Here is a 24493-nt window from a genome sequence, read left to right on the forward strand (position 1 = left end):
CACAGGGTCAAGACTGATTTGCATATGGCTGGGTTCAAACTGGAATGGCATGGTGAGCAAAAAAACGATGGAATTAGGCCAAGATCTCTGCACTGGCGTGAATGTATGACATTGTTCTGCATTCTGGCCATCAACTGTTGTTTTTGCATTTGTCACCCAGAGTGGGACGGGTATGCCCAGACATGGGTCCCGTGCTCTCCATGCCACTGAAATCAAGCTATCCTGGCTGAAGAGGGGTGAAACCCCGAAACCGGTCCTAGGATGCTTGTTTCCTGTTCAGGGAGGACCTGGCTTGGCAGTTCGGGCTGGACGGTTCCCATGAGGCACAGGGTCAAGACTGATTTGCATATGGCTGGGTTCAAACTGGAATGGCATGGTGAGCAAAAAACGATGGGTTTAGGACCAGATCTCTGCACTGGGGTGAATGTATGACATTGTTCTGCATTCTGTCCATCAACTGTTGTTTTTGAGTAATGCGATGCAGCACAAATCAATGCGTTGCCTAACTCTGCATAAGGGAGGCGTTCCATGGGCGTTGCAGTGGGTGTTCCCATGCAACTCCCATGATTTTGATGCATTCACAGATTTACAAGGAATTGTAAACCTGGTAATGTGTCAAAATCTTATATCTCCCGAGGTGAGGTGTAATAAGGAGAAATATCTGTATTTCTCCCCTTTCTTTCCTCTTTCTATGTGTGCTGCATTCTCTGCAGCACACATAGAAAGAGGAAAACACCTCTATGCCCCTTCCTGCCCCAAAACAATCCTGCCTACAACACAGGCACCTTTGAAATCATGGTGAAATGGCTCCAGCACAGGGGGAAAGGCCAGGAATGCACTGTGTTGGATAACTATGGTGCTTTCCTGACATTTCCCCGTGGCGCAGGACAGTGCAGCAAAGTAACGTGCTACACTGCCTTGTGCCAGCAACCCCATAAAAATGCCCCTAATTGTATTATGAACCAATGCATATATTAGACACTTACAGGTTCCATATGGATTTGTCGATGTGGGCATTCCAAACAGAGGTGTTGCCAAGCAGAGGCAATGCAATTAGGTAAATACCCACAAGTAGTATTGTCCCGAATAACAAAAGTAAGATATCTATTTACAACAATTAACAGAGCAACTAAGTTACATCTAAATAAACTATGGGATAATAATGCAGATGGTGCTGTAGATGTCAATGTATGTAAAATAATATGATATTACCATACATTAATAAGGTTTTATGAATGTGCTATTTTTCCTAACCCTGTAAGTGTGCTATACATTTTAATGTATTAGGGTAATTAATGAGGCATACGTCTAGCCATCTTTGTAAATACATGCAGATGCAGACAAAAGCTGTTGGCCAGAAGGAAATATCAGCATACACATAAACATTTGAAAAAGTATGTATGCATATGTACAGAAATAAACAACACTGTCATAATTTATAACTACTAGGTGCATTGAGCCTAAAATGTTTGGACAAAAGTGGCAATACTGTAACAATATTCAAGATACCAGGTGTGGGATATGTGTACCCTTAGGATAACAAGGTCAAATCCTGTTAAGGTTCACCTTTCCCAGGTACATTTTGAATGAGTAAACGTATGTATCTGTTTCTACAACATAATCAAATAAGGGTTATTTCTCTCATTGGAAAGTTCATATAGACGTGTAATTTCCTACATGTTATTTAAATTGGTCCAAAATAGTTATCACAGACACAGTATCTATCTATCTATCTATCTATCTATCTATCTATCTATCTATCTATCTATCTATCTATCTATCTATCTATCTATCTATCTATCTATCTATCTATCTATCTATCTATCTGTCTGTCTGTCTGTCTGTCTGTCTGTCTGTCTGTCTGTCTGTCTGTCTGTCTGTCTATCTATCTATCTATCTATCTATCTATCTATCTATCTATCAAGGTACTGTGCCTTTATTTTGAAAGTGAATCTTGCAATATTTCTCCACAGGAACCTGAAATGGGAGAAAGGCAATTAAACTGACGGGAGTACCAACAACAAAATCAGTGTGAAGCCTAATGTTCACAGTTTCAAATTCCAGTACAGTATGCTAACCCAAACTTTTATTGCTCCTTAAGGTATATAAAATGAACACCAGTTTAAATGAATTCATCAGCAGTAACACGTTTAACTGCTTAGTAAAATGGTGCTGCCAATTTAAGACTGAACAGAGATTCATTCATTTTTTAGGTAATGCATTGTCCAAATATGCATAACTTCATATCCTGCCTACATAACCTTCTAAGTACTTTTGAACGCAAATAGAGGGAAATATTTATATAGGGCATAGTTGTGCACACAGTATCTAGGACAGCAGTTATAGGTTCTTTTTAAAATAAACCTTTTGCCAGGCCTAAATATGCTTTTAGGTCTCGCGCCTAGCATTGCAGTGCGCAGTACTACTCGCGCAGTGACAGACCACTTGTAAGGGGGTTTTGAAAGCTGGCCACATGCTCATGCGTGTGAACAGGCTTTCGCCGGCAGGCATTGGCTTTCGCGTGTTTTTTTTTTTTTTAAAGGCATGCGATTGGGCAAAGGCGGGCGCATGTCCCACCTTTGCAACAACCATTCCCGTCCGTTTCTAGCACGCGCAGCAGCGCGCGTTCGCCTCTCTGCCGCTGCCGTGCTCCCTCCCCCCACTCCTCTGTGGTTCGTGCGCACCACTACTTTCGATTCCCGGCTTATTTTCAGGGCCATGGTCGCTTTCACTTTCCAAGCGCAGCTGGGACAATAGCGTTTTTTTTTTTTTATATGCGTTCGGCTGTTTGTTTTTTTAGTTTATATGCATGCGGCCGTTTGTCTATAATGCGCGCCCACTTTTATGTTGGTAATAGGAGGACACATGAGGTTAAATCGTAACGCTCTCTATACGCACACAATACGAAAAAATTCCCCAAACTTGCAAGTTGCAATGTTTTTCATGGACTTTTGCTCACGTTGCAAAACAAATGAAACATGTGTTGCTGCTCCATAGTTATATTAGAATCTGTCACGACTGCTGTATCACGGGCCCGGTGCTTTGTTTTGGGTGCTTAATCCTCCCTGGTTCGGATAGCCATACCGCGTACCAGCAGTTATAAGCGCGACTGTGCCTAATGAAATCCTCCTTGCATTAGCAAATGTCACAACTATCCCTATCTCTGGCTAGTACAAGGAGGTCTGGGCTGGGAGAGACGCCGCAAGTGCCCTCAGCGCCCCCTGCTTATGCCTTATTTTCCTCTAGCCTAAGCATTGATGGGGCCAGCCCCCTGTGTGACGGGCCATGCAGAGCGACGACTGAACCTGCTGGTAGTGGGCACAGAGCTTCTGCCCTCCCGAGTAAATAAGGCTGTGTGCAGATCCCTCCTGTCAGTCAGGGGATGGCCGGGCCAGAGTGTGAGAGGACAAGGATGGATCAAGGAAGGGCCGCATGTCTGCTGCTGCTCCTGCATGAGGTGCTCAGCAGGCCTCGCCAGATGAGTGAGGGTGTCTGTATAGCACACAGTGTCAGCTGAGCGTGCTCTTGTTCTCAATGGACCTGGCCGGCTTCGGAATGAGACACAAATCGCTTTTGTTTCTGTAAACTCTGCAGGAATCTTGTGGCTGGTGTACTGTTTTCTATCGGTCTGCGATAAAAGGCAGGGGCTGCGCCACTCCCTTGCGGTTCGGTGTTATTTTCTGCTTCGTGACTGCTGGCGGATTTTAGAGTCCTGGTGATTGTAGTGTGAAATTGAGTACTCATTTCTGTTCTTATTGAGATTGCCAAATTCTGAACATTCGCAGTGGGCGGAGTCTAAATGGCCGCTGAGCAGGGGATGGTACTAATCTCTATATTTTATGCATCACATTTGTATTTCAGTGACACAAAAATATAGGACACACATCCAGGGCGCTTACACCAGCCGCAGGGGTCACATGACCATGTCACGGTACGTTTCTGAGTTTGTCGCTCACGAGCAGCATTTGAACAGCTTGTTTTGTTACCGATGGCGGCAAGGCGGGATGTTTATAAAATGCGAGGCTCGCCCAACTAAGATTGGTTGGTCCCCGTTACATGAAATGAGGCAACTCTATTTTATCAACAGTTCTGCGGTCTCCATGTTCAGAAGACACAGCACGCCCCCGGGCAGGTCGACGCCATGCACGCTTCATCGGCACCCAAAGCGGCAATTTCCACTATAACAAGGCTTTGGCTTGTTATATCTGGCTGCAGCCTCTCACTGATGCCTATTGACTGGGAACAGGTGTGCAGGAAAACGGATTGAGTCCTTTTTGGGGAGTAACACTCTGCAAATGTTTAATGTGTCTGAATCAGGTTCCCGCGGTGTTGCCAACAGGAGGCAAAAGACTGGATGAAACCGCTTCCACTCACTCAGGTATTGGTGCACAGTTTTTAATCACTGGCAATTTATCTGGCTGTGAACAATGTGTCAATGAAACCTCTGAGTGGCAGTTTGCCTCTCTGCGGTTATTTTCTACCGCTGTGCTGTTATCGGCTGTGCCTCTATTCAGCGCCAGTTGTTCTGTTCCAACAACTGGATACACTTAGCATGCACTGCACAGCCAACTTCTTCAAAGTGCAGCTCCGCAACAATAGCAGTTTACTTAAATCGTAACGACGTGTCAGTAAACAGTCACACCTTTCTGCAAGCTGATTACAATGTTTGCAAGTGTGATTATTCATTCTGTGCCATAGAATGTGATTCGTTTCATTTTCGGTTGCTTCCCATGTAACAGTGTAAGGAACACTGCTTGTTAAACTTCGTACATCACCCTCGCACCGAACTAATTATTTGCAGCCTGAATGGCATTGGAGTGTTTCCTTTGTCAGCAGCACAGCACACACTGAAAAAACAGCGTCTGAAAACATAAAGAGTGGGGCGTATTACAGTTTTGCGAAGAAGCCCCGTGTGGTGTGATCAATAAATGTCGAAACCATAAAAGGCACGATCATACATGTGCCATACCAACGACACTGTACCTACCGTTGTGAGAGCGCCGTAAACTACGCCCGTCTCGCTCCCCCACCCCTTGCTCTCACTAAAACATCCAGCTCGTTTTGGACGGAGACACACCTGCCCCTAACCCTCCACTGAATAGTGATGCAAAATATATATATCACTTTATATGCAAATAACAACTGGGAAGTGCCCTCGACTGCGAACTGGAGGTAGGAGACTCTGGATGGCCACAGACCCCCCTCCCCCTCATCCAACCAACCCCACCACCAACACTTCAGCCACCGGAGTTATGCCAGGCTCTCATTTTTTAAACTTCGTACATCACCCTCACACTAAACTCATTATTTAAAAGCCTGATTGGCATCGGAGTGTTTCCTTTGTCAGCAGCACAGCACACACTAAAAAAAACAAGCATTTGCAATGCAATAGGTCTCGCATTACTGAAAGTTTGAGCTATTGTTGTTGCATTATTATTTGAAAGCCAATAGCTCAAACGTTCAGTAATGCGAGACCTATTGCATTGCAAATGCTTGTTTATTCTTGTAAGTAACCTTTAGAGTAGGCCCTAAATGTGAATAAAGGAGGGTACATGATATTTAAAAAGTAGGACATGTGTTATAAACTTTTACAAGTCCTGGCAGTAAAAAACCTCCAAAGTTATTTTTTACTGTGGCATAGCTGGCTCTCCCTAAGAAAAGCACTGGGTTGCATTGAAATACCTTATAATGTATAACTTCAGTTTGGGAATACCTAGAAGTAATACTAATTTGAAATCCAATCTACTGGTCAAGTTGGATTTTAAATTTCAATTTTAAAAATGCCACTTTTGGAAAGTTGGAATTTTTCTACCTAACTCTTCAGTTGCATTTTCAAAGTCAAAAGGAAGAGGGAATGGCTCCCACGAAAGGAACCAAAAACTCCTTGGATGGGAGGAAGTGTGACCTCTTCCCGACATGATTGCCTAGGGTATTTGCCCACCAAATGCACAAGCTTCAAAGGGGCATCCCCTATCACAGGCATATGTACCTGACACCTAGGCATGCCCTTTCCATTGTACAAGTATTGTATTGTATTTTAATTGTATTTATATAGCTCTTACTACCCCTGACAAGGCGTCAAAGTGCTTTTTCCGCAAATAGCACGTTACCCATAAAGGGTTAGTGTTGAATTAGTATAGTGAAATAGGAAAGTAATTTGAGTGGTGGATAGGTTAGTCAGTTATTTGGATTCGGAAGGATAGCGGAAGGATAAAAGAGGATAAGAGGTTTGCATTTATATAGCGCTTGCTACCCCTGATGGGGTGTTGAAGCACTTTTTAGGTGAGTAGCACGCTACTCTGGAATCCATAAAGGATTAGTGTTGAATTAGTATAGTTAAATGTGAAAGTAATTTGAGTGGTGAATATGTTATTCATTTATTTGGATTGAGAAGGGTAGTGGAGGGATAAAAAAGGGGAAAAGGTTTGCATTTATATAGTGCTTGCTACTCCTGATGAGATGTTAAAGCAAGTAGCACACTACTCTGGAACCGATAAAGGATTAGTGGTGAATAAGTATAGTGAAATATGAAATTTGAGAAGTGGACATGTTAGCCTGTTATTTTGATTGAACAGGATAGTGGAGGGATAGAAGAGTAAAGGATTTAGACTTTTTTTGTTTGTTTTGGAGGTCACAGCTGTAGGAGGAGGCTTGGGATGAGTAAAAAAGGGATGTGGAGGGAGAGAGTCAGAGGGAAGGGTTTAGAAAGGCTTGTTTTGGGGGATCGATATAGTAAACGAAGTGTCAGATGATACAAGGAGGGGTAGAGTAGGGGAGAGTCTAGAAAGTGTTATTTTGGGGACCATAGTAGTGGTATGGGGTTTGGGATAAGTGAGAGACTGGATATAGAGGATATAGTGATAGAGGTATTGGGTGAGAACTATGGTAGTGCATTGGAAAGAGTAGTAGAAAGAGGTTTGAGATGAGTCAGAAAGTCGGGGTAGAAGATATATTGAGAGAGATATAGGGTGAGAAATAGGGTAGTGCATTGGATATGCTGAATTAAAAGAAAGTAATGAATATATAGATCCATAAGTAGATGGAAAGTATATAGATGCATAAAGGAGGAAAGTATATGTAGATTAAAGATATTGATAGAGGTATAAGATGAGAAAGAGGGTAGTGCATTGAATATGCTTTTTTAGGAGAAAAGTAATAAATATATAGAGCTAAGTACATGGAAGGTATATAGATGCATAAAGGAAGGAAGTATATGTAGATTAAAGATGCATTAGATAAACTCAAGTGTTGTACTTAAAAAAAAATCAATTTACCAGTATAATTATTCTACGTTTAAACAAAGCAATTTACAAAGATAGGTATACATCTATAGTACACATAAATGCTTATATACAGAGGGATATGTTGTATATTTCTGTTTGCGTATGGTGCTTATGTGCGAAGAGCCAATTCTTGAGTAGTTTTCTGAAGACAAGGTGGTTGTCCGTGGATCTTTTGTTGGGGGGGGAAGAGTTTCGCTGCTTGAACAGAGAAGGATGTGCCACCCATGTTTTTTTTCTTGTATCTCGGGATTTTGAGGTGAGCTGCCACTCTAGAGCTTAGGTTCCTTTGCTGAATGCATTTGGTGATTTTATTCCTGATGAAGAGCGGTCCCATTCCATGTATCGCTTTGTGGGTGATACAATAAAGATTGAACATGGATCTTCTGGCTACCGGTAACCAATGTAGGGCTTTCAAGGCAGGTGAGATGTGATCTTGCGGTTTGATAAATAAGAGTAGTCTGGCAGCCAAGTTCTGAATCCGTTAAATGCACCTGTGAATGCTCAATACACGATGTACATTTCTTTAATGCATAGTTTCAACTTCTTTCTATTTGCCTTTAAGCATAGAAAGCTCCTGAATGTGTCCTCCAAAGCTAAGTCACAACACAATTTAGTTTGAGTTCTCCCAATATGATACTGGAATTGTATGTTATGTTTATTTGTATAGAACACTATTCACCCTTCATGATATACTGGCACTAAAGCAAGAACTGTATGGGCTGTGCTAGGAGTTGGCTTAGGTGTAAAACCAGGTTCCTACCTAGAATTTCAAGAACTGAGGAGGCAGCCCTTCTGTGTGGTTGTTCCCGGCTTCAGAAGGAAGGTAGGAGAAGGCACGACTGCTGGATCTGGTTCTGCATATGCAAATGGTGAGTTGAGTGTGCTAGTTGGAGTCCAAATAAGTGGAAGTGTCTAGTTGGTTTGTGAAAGTTTATGCAGAATGGGGCCCAATCTTGTGTAAGGCTTTGTATGTGTATGAGGATTTTGAAGAGTGCTTATTTGTTTATTGGGAGCTACTCGAGCTCCTCAAGATGTGGGGTGGGGAAATGAGCGTGATCCTGGAATCTGAGTCCGGTGATGATGGCTTGGGTGATTGTTCTGCTAGACTTGGTGGAGAGCTATTCGAAGATTTTCTTAAGCATCTTGAGTGTGTGGAAGCAGGAGACTGGGATTGTGTTTCCTTGGCCGAGCATGGTGTGTTGGCTGCCGATTACTATTTTGAGGTTCTTGGAAGTGGTGTGGTTCCGAGTTTGGCAGTCCCCAGGTGGAGTCAGAGAGTTAGGTGTTTTTGCCGAATATTGCTACTTCTGTCTTGTCCGTGTTGAGCTTGCGGCAGTTGGTTTTCATCCATCTTTAGAATTAGGTCATGTAGGCAGAGAAATTGGTCTGAGCATTTCGTGTCTTGTCAAAGGAATAGATAAGAGCTGGGTGTCATCAGCATAGGATATGATGTTGATTCCATGGGCGCAGATGATGTTGGTGAGTGGGGTCATGTAAGAATTGAACAGAGTGGGGCTTGGTGAGGATCACTGTGGAATTCTGCAGAGGAGTTTGATGGTAACTGAGGTGAAAGGGGCCAGGCTGACCGACTGAGTGTGGCCTGTCAAGAAGGAGAAAATCCAATGAAGTGCAGGTTTCAGTTTTCAATGAAAATGTGGATAGGGCAGTGGTTTGCGAGTGTGCCAGAGTGTGTGGACTGCATGGACATTCTGGTTTCTTGAGTGGAGATAGTGGGCCAGGTGGTTAGGGAGGTCCTTTGAGTGTTGGTTGAGATGGGCAGAAGGGTGGAAGGATCTGATTGAGGATTGAAGTTGTCATAAATGCTAGTGATCTGTTTGCTGAAGGATAGGGACAGCTGGGTGCAGAGGTCTTGGAAGGGGGTTATATTTGTGGAGCTTACTGCTGCAGATGTGAAGTTCTTTCACAATTGCAAAGAGTTCCTTGGCACTGTTGGTATGGCTTTCGATGTAGTTGGTGAGTGTGGAAAATGTGGTGGCTCTGATTTGCTGATGGTCGCATCTGAGGTGAATTTGTAGGTGCTCTTGTTGGTGTTGTCCTTACTTTGTCTCCATTTACATTCAAGTTGCTTGCAGTTGCATTTAGTGAGCTTGAGCTCTTCTGTGTGCCAGGTTACTTGTGGTCTCATGGCTTCGTTGGCTTTGATAGAAACCAGGGAGTCTGTGCAGGCAGTGATCTAGGGGTTAAAGATTGCGATTGATTTGAGGAGGTATAGGAGTTTGGAAGACCAGGATGCTTCTGAGACCTTGTTCCACTCCCTTTGTGAAGATTTGGCAAAGGTGTTTATGCAGTGGTGTGGGATGGGTATCCTAAAGTTGATGACAGTGTGGTTGGACCAGGTGATCAGTATATATCCAACGTTTGTTTCATGACTTGGGGCATTTGAGAAGCCCGAAACAATGGAATTCACTAGTAGAAAAACTCTGAAAATTGAAGGCATGACGCATTTGGAAAATTCCAAAGCCTAGTGTTTTAAAGAAAACAGCTCATTTTTAACCACAGTCGCAATGCAACCCTTTCTTAAAGTTGTATTAAACCCAGGAATATGTTTGTCCTGACCTGCTTAAGACTGGGCATTTTCCATTGTTGAATTAATTTTCTAAAAATGAACGATTGGTCTACAAACCTAACTCACCGTCCCAGCAATTCTTCGATGGTCCAGAACACCATACATGTGTTTTTTTCTGTAAATGTGATTGTCATTTAAGGAAGCCCTATATTTTACCAAATGGGGCTTATTTTCACACAATGTCACCCTGCATATTTTTATCTGCAATCATTACGTACTATGGAGGTCCTTTACGCTAGAAGTAAAACTTCTCTTGCCCTCGATTAGTATCGGGACAAAGCATTTAAACCATTTATGGATTTATGGTATGTGACTTATGCTTTTAACAAGCAACCTTTAATTAACGTGTAATTTATTGTACCTTTACTCTTTTATAATTGAAATTGAATAAAACACTTTTGGATTGGATAGGATTGGATTACATGGCGGACAATATTTGAGGTTTTTGTTCTCCTCTCTTTCATTATTTCCGTTCAATCTAGGCCAACTGTGACATGGAAAATTGTGCTTATGTTCCGTTTTAATTTGGACGTATGATGAACATGGTGACTTAATTTACACTAATGTGGACTTCAACTATGTATTCTTAAACTTTGTACACTTGTACTTATATTATTGCTATATCATGGATCTGTATTAGATTTTAAGTGCTTTTATGGTCCATTTTTAATCAGACCAAATAAAGATTTTTGAATGAATGAATGAGTGTTGAGGAGTATGCAGGACAGGAAGGGGTGTGGTGTACTGTGGGTCGGGTCTCTGTGGTCATGTGTGTTTATAGTGCTGGATGTTTGATTGCAGAGGCGAGTGAGGTGTGGGCGAGAGGGTGTATGCAAAATAGCAGGTTGGCAGGAGAAGGTACCCTTAGTGTTGAGTGACGAGGTGCAGCAGCAGCAATGTGATATGTGAGCGGGGTTCATGCTGCAGAGGGTCTCAGTAGAGTAGTGATTGGATGGGGTAGGGTGACCAGGGATCCTGGTACTGGGCATGCAAAGGTATTGTTCTCGGAGAAAAAAAACTGAAAAAACCAAATCAATTAGGTAGCATATCAAGGCAGTCTTAACCGGTATAAAATCTTGATTCCCTATCTTAGCGCCCCATGTAACATACAATGATACATCTCCTGTTGTAGCTGCCCCATCATGAAGTATGCCACAACAAGTTGGGGCATTTCTTAAAACAAATGTGGGATCATACTAGAGGGTGGAAAACCCATAATATCAATCTTTTTGTGTTTTGTGACTCTCTTTGGAGGATGACTGATGTTCTTTCCTCTCTTCTCTTCTTTGTGGATATGGTTAAAGGTCACTACAGGTTCTTGAACTTAACTGCTTATGTGCATAAAAAAAGAGGTTTGCAACATACTTCCTTCAGTAGGATAAGCGCCTGCTTCACATTTGTTTATTGAGAAAGCCGCAGGTTAAAACCAGCAGCCCTCATTATCAGTTTGTGGGAACTTTTTTGATATTGCTTCACTTTTAACTCAGTGGTGCTCATTTTATCCACTTCAGAAAATTTCCACATTGAATTATCTATACCCAGATTCAAATCATGGTTCCCCTCACCTCCGTGATTTCCCACACCTCTGGCTCATATGGAGTGCGGTATTTCCACCCGGGATTTCGATCTTTCATTATGACGCGGTCTCCCACTAGTAAGTCTACCACTTGCACTCTTCATGCCTGGCTTGCCTTCTCATAAGAGATAGCCCTCAGGGCCTGCGCAGCCACTGAATCAAGTTCTTTTGGGTGCCAGTATGGGTCGGCGGGATTGGAATCCCTGGGAGCTCTCCTGAATAGCAGGTGTGATGGAGCACACTGTGTCGTACAGTGAGGCGTTTGACGATATGCGCTCAGGAACTGGTGCAGGCACTATTCGTTGTTCTCGCCTCTCTCCACGCCGATTCGCAGGGCCCAGTTCAGAGTCTGCATAAAGCGTTCTACCTCACCATTGGACTGAGGCCTCTGCGGCGTGATCTTGCGGGGCTTGTTCCCAGAGACGTCAGGTACTCTTGAAAATCTCTGCCCTGCAAGGGGGGTCCATTGTCTGATCTGATCTCCAACGGAAGCCCCATCATCGCAAAGATCCTCTCCAGGGTGGTCTTGACCTGGGGAAACGCAGTGGATCCCATTACCTCCATGACCGGGAACTTGGAGTGTGAATCAAGGAGTGCAAGTATGCTCCGCCCATCCAGAAACGATCCGAAGTCGATGCTAACTTGAGCCCACGTGTCGTGGCAGGGGTCTTCCGGGATGACGGGATGAGGGGTCGGGTCACTGCTGGTGATGTTGCATGAGTGGCAGCTGTGACAGGTGTCTTCCACCAGGGCGTCCATTCCAGGAAACCACACCTTGCTTCTGAGACGAGCCTTTGTTTTGGCAATCACCTGATGCCCTGCATGCGCAGGGTCAATGACTCTCTTCTGCAAGCTTCCAGGAACTACTATCGTTGACCCTCGCAGAACCTCTCCGTGTGACCCTTCATTCAACTCACTTCAAACCCTTCACAGTTTTTGGCATGACATTCTCTCATTATCCCTCAAGCAGCATGCTCCATCCAGGAAGTGTTGCCAGCTGCGGTCAAGCAGCGTCTTCTTCACCTTGGCCAGGCTTTCATCATCCATGGTGGCTATCCCGACCTACTCCAACGTGAGCGATATTGGGCACACTTCTTGAGACACCAACCGAATGAACTCCTCTGTGTGTTCTTCATCGACGGACTGCCCAGCCGGTGCAGTCCTAAAAGGGTGGCGTGACAGGAAGTATGCGGGGTTGTTGACACCCGGATGGAATACTACCTCGAACTGGTAAACCTGCAACTGGACTGCCCATCTCTCGATTCGGGGAGGTGCCAGCGGGGCGGTGCTTGCAAAGAGAGGGATCAGCGGCTTATGATCCTCCACCACAAAAAACTCCGGCCTAAGAGGTACAGATGGAAATGATGGCATGCCCACTTAATGGCCAGAGCATCCCTTTCAATTTGAGCATACCGCGTCTCAGTGTCTGTCAGGGCTCTGCTGGCATGGGCTACCGGGACCCACTCTCTGGCTGATGTTTCTTGGAGAAGAACAGCTCCTAGTTCCACCGGACTGGGATCTATTATTACTTCGGTGCATCTGTTGGGCTGGAAGTAAGCCATGATTGTCTTGCCCATGAGGGCTTCGCTGATGGCTTGGAACACCGCATCTTTTTTTCCGGTCCACTCCCATGGAGTGCCGGTCTTCGTCAGTCTCCTGAGGGGTTCGGAGGGCGACGCCAAGTTGGGGATGAAACGCCCACTGTACGTGGCCATCCCCAGGAAGCTGCGGACCTCGGTGGGGGAAGTCGGCCTAGGAGCGGAGCGTATAGCGGTAGTCTTCTTGGGGTCGACTTGAAGGCAGTTGCCTAAGAAGATGTACCCAAAGAATTCCATGGACTCCTGATAGAAAGAGCACTTGCCTCGATGCAGGGTCAGCACATTGTCTGCGAGCCGCTGGAGAGTGTTTCTCAAATGGACGTGGTGATCCTCCAGAGTCTTCGAGAACACCAGGATGTCATCACTCAAGTTGATGACCACCTGCAGCCCTGAGAGTGACTCTCGGATTACGTTTTGAAACACCTCAGCTGCTGACGACACCCCAAAACTCAGCCTTCTGTATCTTCGCAGCCCCATATGCATAGAGAACGTTGTGATGTTCCTGCTCTCTGGTGTAGTTCCAATTGATGGTAGCCGGCATTGAGATCCAAGTTCATGAACCACTTGGTCATGCCCCCCCTTTTATTTATACCTTTGGGCGTGCCTGCCCTCCAGGTGACTGCACTAGCAACAATGTATAGTGCGGGCCGGGTGCCTCCGTCACTACACCAGTCTATGATGTGGTAAACCCAGAGACGTAAAACTCGAATCTGCAACTGTACAGGTTTGTGATTCCAGTTTCAAGTGTCCGAAGTTGAAAGAAGCAGCAGGAGTTCAAACAAGACCTGCACAAACAGCAAGGTAATTAAAAAATGCTTTTAAATACTGTGTATGTATGAGTGAGAGTGTGTGTCAGTGAGAGTGTGTCTGTATGTGAGTATATTTGTGTGTCAATGTTTGTATGCGAGTAAAAGTGACAGTGTCTGTGAAGGAGAGAGTCAAAATGACGACAAAGAGGTGTTGAGAAGAGTGAATGCAAAGTGAATGAATGAGTGAGTGAGAGAGAATGAAAGGGAATGTATCTGAATGTTACTGTGTGTGAGACTAAGTGAGTCAAGTTTGAGCGAGTCTTAGTGAATCAGAGAATGAGTGAGACAGAGTGAGTCAGTGTACGAGTGAGTATGATGGACTGAAGCAGACTGAGTGAGAATGATTCTGTCTAGGTGAGTTTGAGTCAGAAAGAGTGTCACTGAGTGAGTCTTAGTGAGTATGAGTGAGTCAGAGTGAATCTGAATGAGTATTACAAGCACATCTGTGAGACTGAGTGAGAATGTCTGTGGCTGGCTGTGAATGAGTAAGACTAAGTCATAGTGAGATGGAGTGAGTCAGAATGAGTGAGACAGTGGGACTGGGTGTGAATGAGTGAGACTGATTGAATATGAATGAGTTACAGTGAGATTGAATCCGAATTAGTAAGACTGAGTGAATCAGGGAGGATGAGTGTGTTATGGGGAGACTCAGAGAAAATAGGTGGGAATGAGTAAGACTGAGTTGGAAGGAGTGAGTCAGAGTGAACCTGAGTGAGTCTTAGTGAGAATGAGCGAGTTAGAGTGACATGGTGTGAGTCAGAATCAGTGGGACTGATTGAGTAGGAGTGGGTCACAGTGAAATTGAGTAAATCAGAATGAGTGTGACTGTGTGAATCAGGAAGAATTAGAAAGTCATTGGAAGACTCAAGAAAACTAGAAGAGAATGACTGAGACTGAGTGAGAATGAGTGAGTCAGAGTGACACTGAGTGAAACTGAGTAAATCTAGTTGAGACTAAGGGAGCCAACATAAGATTGAATCAATCATAATGGCAGAATAAGTGGGATTGAGTGAGAATAACTAAGAATGAGAGAGACTTAGTGAGTCAGAGTGAGAATGAGCAAGAATGCATGATTCAGTGAAACTGAGTCAGACTAAGTAAAAGTGACTGCAAATTCAAATGAGAGTAAATGACTAAGGAGCACATGCATCAAAGAATTCAATAGCAATTCTTTAATTGCGATTTTTAAGGACCCGCAATTAAAGGATCTATATTGCCGATGCATGTATGAATCGCTAATAAAATTGTGATTCCTACAAATTCCTTAATTGAGAATCGCAAAATGGAGTCACAATTAAGGAATTGCTTCCCATTCATTCCTATGGGGCTAGAGGCCCATAGGAATGAATGTGAATTGCATGTGCAATTTGGGAATGCCCAAAAGGTACTCGCAAATTGAGCATGCAATTTCAAGCGTGCCAAAAGGACACCATGTTGCACCCCTGAAATTGTAATGTGAACACATGTTGCGCACACACATGCCCAAAGGGTATGTGTGTGTGTAACCAGGAATTTTGAAAAATGCACTTTAGTGCATTTTTTAAAGTTTTTGCAAATTACGATCAATTTTGATTTGAGCGGTAATTTGCGTCCCCTAATAGCGCAATCGCTATTTTCAATGGCATCATGCATTTCATTTGAGGCATCGCAATGTGCGATTCCTTAAATGCAATTGCAATATAAGTAATCGCAAATTTCCAATTCCTTAAATTGCGATTTTTGCATTTGGGATGCTGCATCCCAAATGCAAAAATACCGGTTGCAAAGGGGCAGATTCTAAGATTCTGCCCGTTTGCGTCCGTTTTTTCTTTTGGTGGATGTGGCCCTAAGTGAGAATAAGTGAGCGATTAAGACTGACTAAGCATGTATGAGTGAACACCCTGCCTGAACCTTCCACGTAAGTGATTCAGTATCACTCACTGGAATTTAAGCCGATTATACCTCACCACTTGTAATGGTCACCAGCTGCCACTGCCGCTAAACTATCTTCGCAAAGAATCTGTTTAATAAGTCATGAGAAATTTCAAAGAGTCACAGACAAAACAAGTTACATCCATTTACTATTTTTGGGAACTTCTCAAAAGGAGCAATGATAAACTAGTGAAATCTATGACCTTCATCAGGGACACTGGAAATATGCAATTTTGTGACCATGGCATTTTCCCTACACTTATGGATTTACCATACTTGCAACAGAATTCACCATGTGCAGCAAATGTATGTTACTTTAGGAAAAACCATGTGTGGTGCTGCTCAGTGGCAGACCTTTTGCAGAGGTTAACTTTTGACCTTTTAGATGCTGATTGCTCTATCCAATTATTGAACTGATAAAAATTAGATATAATGTTTTCCCATAACAGTGTTAATGTGTGCAAAAACAGAAAACATATCACAATCGTACTGCTACAAATGCAAATTTGCCTTTTTTTAACGCATAATTTAGACACCCTATTGCATAAATTGTTTCTCCATTGCCACATAATTTCATTTTCACAGATATCCAGACAAACGTCTGGTTCTACTAATTCCTACTATTCCTACTGATATCTTGGGAGTGGACAATGAACAGATACCGAGTTAGGGGAAATTAGTATTTGTACATTCTGTTGTGAGGTTCTCTTTCTGCCAACGCACAGCACCCAGATTACCTGTCCATGCAATACAATTTTATAATATGTGGTTGCTGCCAAATGTAATATTTCTCCTAGCCGGGCAGTGTCAATAATGTTTTTTTCACTCGAGGCAAGGGCAAATGGTAGTACAAAATGTAATTGCATATTAGTAATATTTCTGGTTTTGTTAGACTGTCAATAGGGCCTTTGCAGTTACACATTACACAGTCAGATCAGAAATGTCTTTCTTGGTCACAAACAAAATGGGGCCATCACCCATCGCTCCCGATATTAGGAGTTATTTGCAGGATGTTGTGTGTTGCACTTTTAGAATCAGCTGTCTCTTCATACACACTTTTAACACAATTCTAACTCACTCCATTTCTTTTTCTTGACACCATGTAGATGAATGCTCCTAAGTACAGAACTAAAAAAGTTGTCAATTACATCTCTCACAATTTTAATTTATTCAGTCAAAGCCTCTTTCCTATGCTTTTGTCAAATATCTGGGTTCTGCTGTGCGAAACAAAGTGATAGACTACACCGTTTTTTCATAATGTATACATGTGAGTGGCTAACAATAAATATGAGGAGCCAACAGGTTTTTCATTTTCAATTTACTTTGTCCCTTCAGTGAAAACGCTTTTGGCATAAATGCCTCTTGTTCTACACACCTCAGCCCTCATTTATGGGTTTTTGGGCATAGGGCAGCGCAGCAAAAGAAAAGGGCAGTACTGTGCTATATCTATTAGATACAGCACATTCCTGTCCTTTTCCCTAGCGCTGGTGCACAATGGGCTGCAGTGTGCCAATGCAGGCACCTTTGCACCATGGTGTAAGGGTGCCTGCGTTGCAGGATGATTATTTTTGTGCAGGATGGGAATCCTTCCTCCACAAAACACAAGCACAAGAGGCTTATTCCTCTTTCTATGTGTGGTGCAGAATAAAGATATTTCTCCTTGTTGTGCCTCCCTTATACCTCCCCTTGGGAGGCGTACGTTTTTGGCACTGCCTCAAACTTACGATTTCTCGTAAATCTGGGGCAGTGTCAAAAAGCCATTAATGTTGCTGGGAACACCCCAGCAACACCCATGGAATGCTCCTCCCATGCAGTTTTATGCGTGAAAGGGACACATATTTATAAGGCCATGAAATGCCACGTAACGTGGCTTTACGTGGCCTTATAAATATGCCAGTCGCACATTGCGCCACTGGTAAATTTTTAAAAAGTGACGTTCCGGCGGCCCAATAGTGTCAAAAAGCCATTAATGTTGCTGGGAACACCCCAGCAACACCCATGGAATGCTCCTCTCATGCAGTTTTATGCGTGAAAGGGACACATATTTATAAGGCCATGAAATGCCACGTAACGTGGCTTTACGTGGCCTTCTAAATATGCCAGTCGCACATTGCGCCACTTGTAAATTTTAAAAAAGTGACGTTCCGGCGGCCCAATAGTGTCAAAAAGACATTAATGTTGCTGGGAACACCCCAGCAACACCCATGGAATGCTCCTCTCATGCAGTTTTATGCGTGAAAGGGGCACATATTTATAAGGCCATGAAAAGCCAAATAACGTGGCTTTACGTGGCCTTATAAATATGCCAGTGGCACATTGCGCCACTGGTAATTTAAAAAAAAGTGACGTTCCGGTGGCCCAATAGTGTCAAAAAGACATTAATGTTGCTGGGAACACCCCAGCAACACCCATGGAATGCTCCTCTCATGCAGTTTTATGCGTGAAAGGGGCACATATTTATAAGGCCATGAAAAGCCAAATAACGTGGCTTTACGTGGCCTTATAAATATGCCAGTGGCACATTGCGCCACTGGTAATTTAAAAAAAAGTGACGTTCCGGTGGCCCAATAGTGTCAAAAAGACATTAATGTTGCTGGGAACACCCCAGCAACACCCATGGAATGCTCCTCTCATGCAGTTTTAGGCGTGAAAGGGGCACATATTTATAAGGCCATGAAAAGCCAAATAACGTGGCTTTACGTGGCCTTATAAATATGCCAGTGGCACATTGCGCCACTGGTAATTTAAAAAAAAGTGACGTTCCGGCGGCCCAATAGTGGAAAGTTGAAATATTGGAGTGGTTTCTGTGTAACACTTGTGCTCTTTTCTGAAAGGTGTGATTTTAAAATGTTAGTGAATAGACAAAAAGTTTGACAATATATGAATGACAAACTCCATCAAGATAATAAAATGTGTGTGTGACACTACCAGCATCCGGGTTAAAAACATGATTCATTAGAACGCGCTTGAATGTACCGTGTATGGCGATGTCCTTTGTGTCCTGAATAAGGCCATTTCCTCCGGATACTTGGACGGTAATGGTGTGCATTCCTTCTGTGTGGAAAGTGAAAGAGAAGCTGCTCTCCAGGGTAATCAAAGGCTGAAAGAATCAAACACAAATGCCAGCTATAACTCGCGTGACAGCAACAAGCAACATCTTTTCATATTCATCTCTGAGGCAGAATAAAGCAGCATGAAAAAATAATTATTACCTTTCCTTAGTAGTCCAGACTATCTTAGGTTCTCCCTTCAGTGTACCTGAATCCCATTATTCATATGCCTGTGTGAGATCAAAGCGCTGATTTTCAAAAATTCTATCCCTGCCTTCATGTTTTATTCCTTTGGAGAAATTATTCCGCTATTCATGCAGATTAGAGGCTTTGTCTCAGCTACTCACCTCACAAAACAACTGATCCGGGCTGTATTTCTTGCCAAACATGACATGTGATGCCTAAATACAAAGCTAATTCACACACATTAAAGGCATTGTCTTTGTTTTATATTTGGAAACACATGTTACTGTTATCGGATACCCTCATTATTATTAAGTGAGAAGATTTCATCTTAAACATATGGAAAATAAAAGATTATTCTGTAGTTGCATAATGTAGAAGGATACACCAAATACAGAGAAATGTATTTTATGATTCCAGCGTGCCACTACTCCTGATACAAAGGGGAGAACTGAGCCTGTGCTATGCCCAGTAGACAGGTAAAATGGAGTAGCAGGAGAAGAGCACGGGTGGGTGCACTGAGGAACATGCATTATGGCAGAAAAGAAGACAGAAACATGTCAGAACGAGCTGAGGTAGCTGTTAGACCTGGCATCCTTGGTGTGTTTTTCCCTGACGTTTTGCCTTGTGACCACTTGTTTTGCTGATTTCATTTTTTTGCTGGCTTTAGGTTTCTGGGCACTCTACCACTGATAACCAGTGCTAAAGTGCATATGCTCTGTACTCAAAACATGGAAAAGTTGGCTTATCCACAATTGGCATATATTGAATTTACTTGTAAGTCCCTAGTAAAGCGCACAAGATGTGCCCATGGCCAGTAAATTAAATACTAGTGGGCCTGCAGCACTGATTGTTCCATCCACTCAGCAGCTCTTTAAACATGGCTAAGGCCTGCCACTGCAGAGCCTGTGCATGCAGTTTAAACTGCCATTTTGACCTGGCAAGTTACCCTACTTGCCAGGCCCAACCCTTTACTCTTAAAACATATGTCACCCCTAAGGTAGGCCCAAGGCACCCCTATGAGCCGGGTGCAGTGTATTTAAAAGGTAGGACATGTATATTTGAGTTTTATATGTCCTGGTAGTGAAACACATCTAAATTCATTTCTCACTACTGCAAGGACTATATCTCCCATATGTTAACATTGGGATTGCCTTAAAACATCTATTAAGTGTAATTTCTAATTGGAAAAAGATAGAGATTTGGAGTTTGGAATCTCTCGGCTCACAATTTAAAATCACAACTGATGGTGAAGTCGGATTTTAAATTTTAAGTGTGAAAATGACACTTTTAGATAGTTGGCATGTTCTTACATAAAACATTCTGTTCCTCTGCCTGTCTCGGAAAACACATCTGGGCTGGATGACAGCTGGGCTTCATGAATTCCCTCTAGACAGTAACACAAATGAAGAAGGGATGTGACATTTGCATCCTGACGGCCAATCACTAGGCTGATGGGCCTTCCTGAGGTAGATTGGGAGGGTGGAGCTGACACTTGCACCTGAATAGGACTGTGTCTGTCCCCACAGAAAGAACTGGATACCTCCCGCAGTGAGTCTAGAACCAGGGCAGGGAAGGCAGAGACACTATGATCTTCAAAGGACTCTTTAAAGTCCCCTGACTGCAAAGGCACATTTGGGTGTAAGTACTGGACCTCTGACACCATCAATTCAGAACTTTGCTGGAACCAAAGACATTCAGCCTGGAAGAAGAGCTGCTTTGCTCTAGGAGGGACTGGCACTTTGCTAACTGCATTGCTGTGTTAGCCAGCTGACTGTTGTGCTGTAGGAGTGACTGCCACTTTGCTACCTGCTGTCTGCTGCTTCATGCCTGAGAGTGAGAAGGACTAGATCTGTTTGCTAAATTCTTGAAGCCAAGTTTCTCCAAGGGCTTGCTCTTTTGCCTCCTGCTTTCTGAAGTCTCTGGGTCATAAAAGTCTGCTTGCATTTCTGCTTGACTCTGCCATCTGTGAGGCCTACCCTTGCCTGAGGTTCCCGCTCCAGTCTTGGGCCTCAGAAGTGTGACTCTGGGCAATAGCTCACTTAATTTTCCCGACCGCCCCCATTGCCTTGAGACACCAAGGGGTGATTAGTTTACTCTTTACAAATACCGGGTTAACTGGGTTGTGCAGCAGCTGTTTTCTGCAAAAATCAATGCAGTGACAGCTTTGCGCCGATCGGAAATGGTGCAGTGCCCTCCCACGCCAATGCAGTGATGATTCTTTTACGACACGGGTCCCGACTGCTAGGTTCGACAACGACACTTCGCTGAATACATCACTGCGAGGCTCGACTTTGACACAGTGCCAATCCTTTGATACTAACTGTGAGGCCCGACTCTGATGCATTGACTCTACTTTGTGAATCGGAACTGACGCAGAGAGTCTTCAACGTCAACACTTGCTCCATACAAAGGTATTCTTACAGCAGGCCCTGCATGAGTCCTGACTCAGGCCAGTCCTCCATGAAGGTTGGCCTGAACTTTGGATTTACCCTGGTCTAGTGCAACCTCAAGTAACCTTTTAGGGCCATTGACTTCTAAGCACTTTTTTAGCATTAAATATTTAAAAGTTCATATCTCGACTACTACTTATTGGATGTTTGTTGTTTTGCTCTTGTTTTACTTAGATAAATATTCTCCATTGTTCTAAACGAGTGTGGAGTATTTTTGTGGTGTTTTCACTGTGTTACTGTAATTACTTTACACATTGCCTCTAAAATTAAGCCTTACAGCTATGTGTTAAGTTACCAGAGGGTGAGCACAGGTTAGTTTGGGTTTTGTATCTGATTTACCCTGACTAGGATTTTGGCTCCTGCTCTGACAGGGTGTATACTCTGCCAACAAAAAACCTCAATTTCTAACAGTATGGAAGAGGTAAATGGTATGGAGGGTCAGGGACAAGACAAAGGGCACCAAATGGGGATAGGACAGGTCAGGCCACATGTCAATTTTTGAAATGCAGGATTCTAATAAGGCAAGGAAAAAAGTTTAGCACAAAAACGTTAACTTAATCAAACATATTGTTGTCCCTTTTTAGTACTTTTAATTTGCTTACTTGTAAACTATGTCAGGAATGTATGACTGATAACAATCTCTCGATAAAAACAAGAAGCGGAGGTACACAAAACATTTTCTATCAAATGGGATCACACGCAAACATCTGGTGATGTGTTAAGTTGTCTTTAATTTGAGCCTACAAGAAAGTGTATTGGCATTCACTGGGACGGCAGTAAGAGTTCATCCAAGGTCTGATAACACAACATGTGGCAGGTTACGATGTATAACAAAACGTTGTTTTCTCCACAAATAAAAACATGAGAATTACAAGACCAAGCTAATTGTCACTTCTCATTACCAAATGCAGAGGAACAACAAGTGTGCCTGTGGGGATTAAAAATGGGTCGGTCACAACTACAGGTCCATTACAAATGTACGGGTAACCTTAGATTAAAATGATAGAGGTAGTTTTTGGACTGATTGTCCTTGTATGAACAGATTCCACTTTAGATGCAGCAGACTTCCAAGCTACAAACTTCAAATAAAATACTCAGCATTGGGGCAAAAAAAGTCTCAGCAACTAAGGGGAGAATATACTTCAGTCAGCATTGCATCTACCTGTACTGGCAACCCAGGAAGTCAGTGAATACATTAGGCTAGCCAATGTGTTTCACTAGGAAAGGCAATGAGTATGTGACACACAAGCAGTGTTTCAATGTATTCCTACCACCATAAGAACTATTCTTGTGTGCTTGAGTAAGTAATTATTTGGAAAGTACTTTGTTGGACTGGTCTCTCCTTCTCCATGTCCTCCTTTACCCAACTATTGTACCTTGTTTGGTTTTATGACTGTATGATGAATCACATCTACAGCATTCAGCAACTACAAATGCTTATGTTGTAACCTAAACCTTGATATCGCAGAGATGTATTAACCTCGTTCTACCAACATCCCTCCATCCATAGTGGATCCATCAATTAAAGGCTGAAGCATAGGCAAGAATCCTCTCAATTGAATGATGAAATTCATGCCTCTGCCAGCAGCCTGACAAACACCCTACATTTTGGAATAGGGAACCTGTTCTTGTTGCCTCATTCCAATACATTCACAATAAAGATGGATAGTGGACCATATCTGTGAACCGTCAATAGCAGCCAGGCTTCACATGCCTCAGAGAATCACTAAATACTATGCTGGTTGCCTCACATGCATGATACACGGACGGGTAAGCCCAGCAAGTCCCAGAGCCTTGGGTGTGGGGAGTCATAGATCCTGTGCAAACTGCACTCAGAAGCATCTAGTGATATATATGACTATCTTTACTGAGATTCTGGGGATCCTTTTACAGAACTGTACATGAGCAGACCCAGTGAGATGAAAACTGTGGTTCCCCTTTTCTTCATTAAATACTTGCACACACCACGAAAGGTAATCTGAAGATCGACTGTCCTGGAAAATCCTCAGGATCTCACTCATGCTGATGTTCAGGTACAGCAGAGTTGTGTTAATTATGGAGATTGCTGAAGTCTCAAGAAAACAAATTGTCTCAAATAATGTCCTCTATCGCCTAGTTCTGATGAAATAGACTATGGACTTAAGCATGGCTAAAAATTTGGTTTCTGGTTGGCAGAGGTATGCACCTTGTCCCAGCAGGAACCACAATCCTAGTCAGGGTAAGTCAGATACACACCCTAAATTGTCTGTGCTCATCCTGTGGTAGCTTGGCACAGAGCAGTCAGGCTTAACTTTAGGGGCAATCTGTAAAGTATTTGGGCAAAACTTTAAAGAGTAAAACAGTGAAAACACCATGCAAATAGATACCACACCTAGTTAGAAAAATAGAGCTTAATTTATTGAACAGAACAAGACCAAACTGACAAAAATTCAATAAGTATGACCGGAGTAACGAATTTTGAAAGAATACACTGGAATGTAGTGCTTAAAAGCATAAAGCGCCACCCGAGGCTATCTGGTTGAGCTAGACCAGGTCAAATCCAAAAGTTCAGGATGACCGCAATGGAGCGTGAGGGTCAGATACAGGTACCAGCCTTGGCCTGCTGAAATAGTGCCCTGGTTTGCAGTTGCATGGACATTGAGGATGAGATGCGAGGAGCAAAGGAGGAGAAGCGTCGACCCATAGAATGTAGGCAATGCATTGGCTACGAGACGCGCAAATGTATCGGGACTAGAGGCGATGCACCGTCGGTGACACGATGTCCTCGATCCTCACAGCAGCGGCGATGCAACAGAGTCAATGGAGATGTGCCAGTACCGAGCGGCACAATGATGGTAATGCCTGCATTTTGGTAGTTGCAGCACTTTATACCCACTTCCAATGGTCCAGGACTGGATTGGCACCAGTTGGCAGAGTAGGACTCTCAGATGGCAGAGTCCAGTTGCTGTAGGTGGGTGACTGGAAGTCTTTAATGTCCCTGAGACTTCAAACAGCGGGCAGGCCAGCAAGCCCTTGGAGTCATTCTGGTTCTGGGTTGGAGAGA

The 24493-nt window shown here is 43.4% G+C and overlaps 1 protein-coding gene across 1 annotated transcript in view; it reads right to left on the minus strand.

The window, feature by feature from the left end:
- The window catches only part of SORCS3 (sortilin related VPS10 domain containing receptor 3), a 2496310-nt gene that overhangs the window by 166586 nt on the left and 2305231 nt on the right, over nt 1–24493 (minus strand). Inside the window, exon 21 of the mRNA XM_085603452.1 lies at nt 18741–18864. Within this exon, the coding sequence (XP_085459578.1) occupies nt 18741–18864 (124 nt within the window). The remainder of the gene's footprint in view (nt 1–18740; nt 18865–24493) is intronic.

Source organism: Triturus cristatus, chromosome 1_2, assembly GCF_964204655.1.
Source record: "Triturus cristatus chromosome 1_2, aTriCri1.1, whole genome shotgun sequence".
Lineage (NCBI taxonomy): Eukaryota > Metazoa > Chordata > Amphibia > Caudata > Salamandridae > Triturus > Triturus cristatus.